This window comes from Sylvia atricapilla, chromosome 7, assembly GCF_009819655.1.
Source record: "Sylvia atricapilla isolate bSylAtr1 chromosome 7, bSylAtr1.pri, whole genome shotgun sequence".
Taxonomy (NCBI): Eukaryota; Metazoa; Chordata; class Aves; order Passeriformes; family Sylviidae; genus Sylvia; species Sylvia atricapilla.
The window spans coordinates 19,560,941-19,567,576 of NC_089146.1; the positions used below are offsets into that span (position 1 = coordinate 19,560,941).

Sequence of the window (6,636 nt, forward strand, 5' to 3'; positions counted from 1 at the left end):
TAAATAGACATAAGATAATATTTATTGATAAGGAAGGCATTTAAAAATCGATATGCATCTAGATATGTTACTTAGCATGGTTTTGAGGAGACTGATAGCTAGCTAGAGTGTAGGACAATGTTAGTAGTATTAGCACTTTTTAGCATTAAATTTAAGTGCAAAATTCAAACTCAAATTATTTGGCAAATTCCCAATCCAAGCACCATTCAGATATCTGAATAGTAACCAAGAGGGATGAGCTCAGACCTCTAACTTGCTGCTTCTGTGGAATAAGAGCTGTGAAATACTGTCTGAAGAGAGAACTCCTGTTCTCCAAGTCTGCTCAAAATAAATTTGAAGGAGGAGCCTGATGTAATGCTTCCACAAGTGTCAACACAGTTTTATTTCTGGTCATGAAAATTCAATGGATTGTGTCACTTAGTGCACCTTGTATGCACAGTTTGAGAGCTCATTACCTTACAGTGCATGTTCATGAACCAGTTCAGTATCAGGGTTTACCTGATACTAATAAAAAAAAAGGATCAAAAGCATTTTTATAGGGTGATCCAGTTTTTCTGTTGGAGATCTTTTATGATATGCAAAACAATCTGAAGGCATCTATCATAAGTAAGTGTTGCACATCTTTTATCCAATTCTATTAATATTTTTACTTATCTACCATACAGATAAAAACATAAACCCCTTTATTTAAAATATCTCTTTTGCCTTACAGAAGCAACTTTTGTTTTTAAAAATCAAAACATAAAAATGCTTTGCCTCCAGTGTATTTTTTTCTAAAGCAGACCTAAAGTAATAGTTCAGTCCTGAGCAAAGTGGTTTTGTATTCTTACTGTTATATATATGAAAAATGAATTGATCACTTGCGCCAGTTTGTTAGGTAACAAGCTTTACTGAAGAATCTAAACTGTACAGTTTTCAGTACTAGATTGTACTGTCAGGAGGGAGCTGTCCTTTTGCAAATATTAGTATTTTTTGTAGACTGCTTCAATTTTTCTTTAAAAATTCAGCTGGTTGGTATTCCAAACTAACTTGTTGGCTGGACTCATGAGACATTTCTGTGTACAGCAAAGTGGTAAAAAGTGGATTCTATTCATGTGTATTAGAAGCTCTTCATGATTTAAAACTGTTTACTCCCATGAAAAAGCAAATTTGGCTCCAGTCTGGAAAGTTTGGTTTAAAGAATTTGGGTATTTCAGTGTCCATTTTCCAGTATTTTTTCCCCATAATTTTTAATATTGACTGCAGGAGTTTGCTATAATTAAGGATGCAATTGGTTGATGCTGTTAGAGATTGCATGAAGCAGTCTGAAAGCTTTCCTTCAATCAAGCTGTTTGCTGACTGGGCAATATGGGGAACCTGGCTGTCAAATGCTCCTTTGTAGCGTGATATACTAAACATTTCTGTTTGTACTTGCAGGCCTCTGGCTGTGATGGCACTGAGATTCCTGATGAAGTGAAACTGATTGGTTTTGCTCAGTTAAGTGTCAGCTGATGTCTGTCCCTTGACCCCAAGCCGAATTGTGAGATTGCGAAAAAGCCAGCTTAGATGCAAAGGAAAATTAATGCACCACACACTGAGTTCTGCTTCATTATCTAGCAATTCACAAAGTCAGAACAAGCAAAGCCCACAGCTACACTGCTGCTGTTAACGTTCAAAATGCTCCTAAATGTCTCTTAGCAGTTGATTTGGATTCCTCCTAAGTGAAAAGCCTGTGGAAATGCTCTCAGGTGGTTGTATTTATTGATTATTGCAAAAGGAACTTTCTATCAAGCTTACTTCTTTCATAGACTTTGAGTGATACTATTTTACCTGTACTTGTGGTTGATAATACTGCCTCTGTTCTGTTACATTTAGAAATTAACATACATATAAAAGTTTAGAAATATTAGCCAAACTTGAATTCTAGATTTAAAAACGACTGTGAATTTTATTTTTCATATATTTATGCATTAAACATACTAGTAATAAGAAAATTACTTGACTTGATTATGTGCTATTTGCAGTTAATCTCCCGCTATTTAAAAAAGTTTCAGGTATGTCTTTGAAGTATTTGGTAATTTCTAGGGGTTTTTTGAAATAATTTGATTCAGCATTAGCAAGCTTTTGTTGGTTGCGTGTCAAAAAAACAGTCCACAAACTGATCATCAAGGGAGTGGGAGGTGCCTTGCAGATATTAATGTTTTAAGAATGTGCCTGAGGCTGCTTATATAAATAATCTCCATTTTCTAGAAGTACCATACATATGGTACAATATATATAAATATATATATCGTTATCTGAGCAAGGAGGGGATATACAGTAGCAAAGGTGTTAGAGTATTTTGACTATGCTTTATTGGGGAGTCCATGAGCTAGAGCTACTGTGAGCTGTTGCTGAGGTAGAATGCTTACTGTGCCCATCTCTGATCTGACTTACCCTTAATGACAGAAACCAGTTTCATACAGGTGAATAAAAACTTGAAGAATGGAACTGAAGCTTTATTTGAAGTTCTGCAAAATACCAAGGTGGAGTGAAAATAATAGGGCTTTGTGCAATGATCAAGTAAAACTGTTACAAAGAAAACACTTCGACCCAAGTAGTCCTCTGCTTAACCTGTGACATTGATGTTATGGAGCTAGGGAACCTTAGAAAGACTTCTGCATTTGGAGACGTGTTTCTCAGAGGTTACACTTTAAACTACTTCCTAGTTAATCCTAGATAAGTGGCAGCTCTTTAATGTACTGAAAACGGCAAATATATATTGTTCAGAGAAGTTATTTATAATGTCATAATTGTTGAGGTGTTCTAGAACTATTTGCATACGACTCAATGTAATCCCATCCCATCCTACTGTTTACATGATGATTACTCCAAGATGACTGCAAAGGTTAAAAAAATAAAATTAAAATAAAGATGTATTGCACAAACTGATTTGTATTTTGAATTTCCATGCTCTGAGCGGATTACAGAGTTGTTATTAAAAAAGGCGGCTGCTCTTACTTTGGGAGCAGGAGAGGAAATACTGCCTATGCCCTCGGGGTAGAGAGTTGCTTTGGCTCCTTGCTCTCCAGGGCTTTGCAGAAGCCATTTTTAAGGCTCCCAGGCGGTACCGTGAAGAAATCGATGGTTTTCCCGGGGCAGGCCCCGGGTGCTGGGGGTTTGTGTGGGCTGAGAGCGGGAGGGCCCGCGGTGGGGTCGGTCAGGCCTCTTGGGGCACGGGTGCCCGCAGGGCTCCTGGCGGGCGAGCCCGGGGCCTGGGCCGGCTCTTGGCAGCCGTGCGGTGGCGAGCAACAGGGTAAGTGAGCTTTTCGCCGGGGGCCCGTGCCCTGTGCCTCTGGGCCCCGCGCCTCTGGGCCCCACGTCTCTCTCTCAGCCCCGTGTCTCTGGGCCCCGCGCCTCTGGGCCCCGCGCCTCTGGGCCCCGTGTCTCTCTCTCAGCCCCGTGTCTCTGGGCCCCGCGCCTCTGGGCCCCGCGTCTCTGGGCCCCGTGTCTCTCTCTCAGCCCCGTGTCTCTCGGCCCCGTGTCTCTGGGCCCCGCGTCTCTGGGCCCTGCGCTGGCCGGGCCGGGGCTGCCGGCGGCGGGCAGCTCTGGGACTGGGGCCGGGGCTGCTGGCAGCGGGCAGCGCTGGGCCCGGGCCGGCTCGGGGCGCTCCCTGGGCAGCCTCGGCTGGGCGGGCTCCGAACGCAGCGCCGGGCTGGAGTCGCCGGCTGGCTGCTCACCTTTGTGCCGGAGTGTAAGTCAAAAAGGTACCTCAAACGTGCACATATCAGAGACCCAGGTGATAACCTGCAGCACTGCGATGGGGAGCGGCTAAATTCTGAGCGTTGCTATGGGATTATTTTCGTGTATTTTTATGTATATTTCTCTAAGCATTGCACCGTTATTGACTAAGCCACCTGCGAAGTAGTTAGCTGCTGCAGTACTTTCTCAGACGAAGTGAATGTTTTCAGGGAAGCTTCTTGTTTTCACTGTTCTAGAAAAAGAAGTGGAATATATATATATATAATATATATTTGGATAAAAATTATGTTCTACTGGCTATACACTTCCCTAGAAGCTGGGAGAAAGTGTTGGGATATGAGTAGCAACTGTCAAAAGTGCTCATCTGCTGTGCTGGTTGGGGCTGCAGGAGGTATCTAAATAAAGAATGTAGCGCTTTAATTGAGGCAGTCAGAAGTATTGTACCAAGATAAAGTCGTAACAGTTTTTGCTCACTTGTGGTCTGATGCAGGAACATGGCAATGCTTCTGTGGTTCAGTGAGGCAGCAAATTAGTGTGGCACTCTTATCACAGCTGTGTTGGGTTTTAAAACTTTTTTCTTGTTTTTACTGCTAAGATACTCTGTATAAATACAATGTGAGCAAAATGCATTTTTAAAAAGGGAGAAAGAAAGGGTAATTAAAGCTTTAGTGTGTTAAAATGACATTAGTAGTTTATACCTTTAGTATATGGAGGTAAAATAAAGGAGAAAATACATGGTATGTTGCAGTAGAAAGCTGTAAGCAAGCTATGATGGAATAGAAGTAACTGGCAAATGTAATCGAAATTTGCTTCTTTGTTATTTTACACACATACTCTTGAATAATAAAGGAGAAAACTAGCAGCTATTAATTTGTTCATGTTTACATGAAAAGTGTTTAGAAGCTGGGTGAAGTTCTTACATGTGTGACATGACTTGTTCCAAAATAGTTGTATTGCTGGTGTTCCTGACTACAGCACCTGTCTTGTTTGAAAGAAAAGGTCTCTAATTAATGAGGTGAAGCTGGAACAGGGGAGCCACCATGTAGCTGTCTCTAAGGCCAGGAAAATAGGGCTTAATTAGATGGTGCTAAAAATATCATCATCTGTATGGTGATTATATGCCAGTGCCTGCAGCTGGGCACTTGTAGGCTCTGTGGGCTGGTTAACGTCAGTGTCCATGGAGCCAGCCATGCCAGTGTGCTGAGCTTTAGCTTGCTGAAAGTAGCTCTGTGGCCTGAGATGAAAGTCAGGCAAAACACAGTTCTGCCTTTATTAGTTTTCAAGTGTTAGGATGAAAATAAACATAGCATTTAGCATAGCACAAAACCAGGTCTGGAGACTAGCTGCATGTGTAAAGGAGTGGGAGAGATGGGGCATTTCCAGCCTTTTATCTCGTGGGACTCCAGCGTGGGCTTTAGGCCAGGAAAGCTGTTTCTCATGCTGGCAGCATATGCTTTTTGTGCCAAGAGAACAGGAGCACATCTCTTCCTTCTGACAAGTGCTGACCTCAGATCTTCCCACCAGCATGTATGGAGTTGTGCATTCAAACTGCAATTCAGCTAGCTAGTTGTGAAAAGTAGTCCTGTTTTCTAAAATATTATCCTATGTACTTATCACAATTTCCTCTGTTGCCCTAGAACACCCTTTGTGAGTGGGAGTGGAAGGAGGAGCAGGGAAACAAGTCAGGAAATGTAACTGAATTTTCTCTCGTCCATGTTTGCTCCTAAGATAAAGATGTGTGCCTTTTCACATAGCTTGCTCCAATGTCACATCTCCAATTTTGGGGCTTCCAGAGCAGTCCTATGAAATTTGATTGTGAGGCATCTCTTCAGAATGTTTTTAAACACTGTTATTTCTCTGAGAGGGAATACTGTGTGCAGCTTGTAAATGGTGTGCCTCCCCCTCATGCTTTTCTTTAATCAGAGATCTGTTTTCCTTTTCACCACCTACCTCTGCATAATGATGTTGAATGGTGAGATTGGCCTGTGCCTGAAATCAATTAGCTCTGATGAGGAATCTGACACAGACCTAAAACATTGCTAATTGAGTGCATTGAAAATGCTGATTTCTGTTTAGCAGGGAGCAGAGGATGTTGCCGCCCGTTCCCACCTTACCCTCCCACATTTTACCAAAGCAGCAAAAAAACCAGGAGACCTTGTTGATAACAAATAGCAGTTGGTCTATTTTTTCTCTGAATCAATTGTGATAGAACTTTATTCAGTCAATTGTTGTGGGTTTTTCTGCAGCATCAAGTGGGCAGCATTTCCACTCTTTTGCAATGTATTCATGCATGTGTATGCACAAAGAATGCTAATATTAAAGTGAGAAGCTGGAAAAGCATCAGGAGCCTAAATCTTTGAGTTCTCTGTGCATGAGCTCTGTTAATGAGCAGCTAGGTTTACTAAAGCCACAAAAATTCTCAACAAAGTCTGGTTTCCTTGCATTTTATTGCACAGTGGCCCAGCTGATGAAATAATCCAGGCATATTAGTTGAGCATTGCGACATTTTAGTTACTCATATTCCCTCAATGACTAAGAGTAACATTGCAATGCACATAAAAATGTGTTTTTATAGCTGCTTTATGATTGTTAGATTTATGCTCATCGAGCTGCTCTCATAGTTGTGTTGATCTCAGCTGTTGAATCAAACTCAGTAGTTGTGAATTTGTCTGGTGCTAATAACATTGAGAATATGGGCAATGGTGGCTCAGTGAACAATTACAGAGACAAGGAAGAGTATGGGGTAAGAAGGAGAAATATAATTTTCCCTGCATAAACCAACAGGGAGGCAATCTTATCCTTTTTGGCACGTGCATTTTTTGCCATCTAATTTTCAAGCATGAGTTTGAAAGGCTGTGCTTGTTTATTGTCTCAGTAGGGTGTAGAAAATCACTTCCGCAAGTGGATGTGTTTATG

The 6,636-nt window shown here is 41.5% G+C and overlaps 1 protein-coding gene across 1 annotated transcript in view; it reads left to right on the forward strand.

Moving 5' to 3' along the window:
- The window catches only part of STK39 (serine/threonine kinase 39), an 83,528-nt gene extending 80,622 nt beyond the window's left edge, over window positions 1-2,906 (forward strand). The window contains exon 17 of the mRNA XM_066322864.1: window positions 1,417-2,906. Coding sequence (XP_066178961.1) covers window positions 1,417-1,491 — 75 coding nt within the window. The 3' untranslated portion in view covers window positions 1,492-2,906. The remainder of the gene's footprint in view (window positions 1-1,416) is intronic.
- Window positions 2,907-6,636: the final 3,730 nt, after the last annotated feature.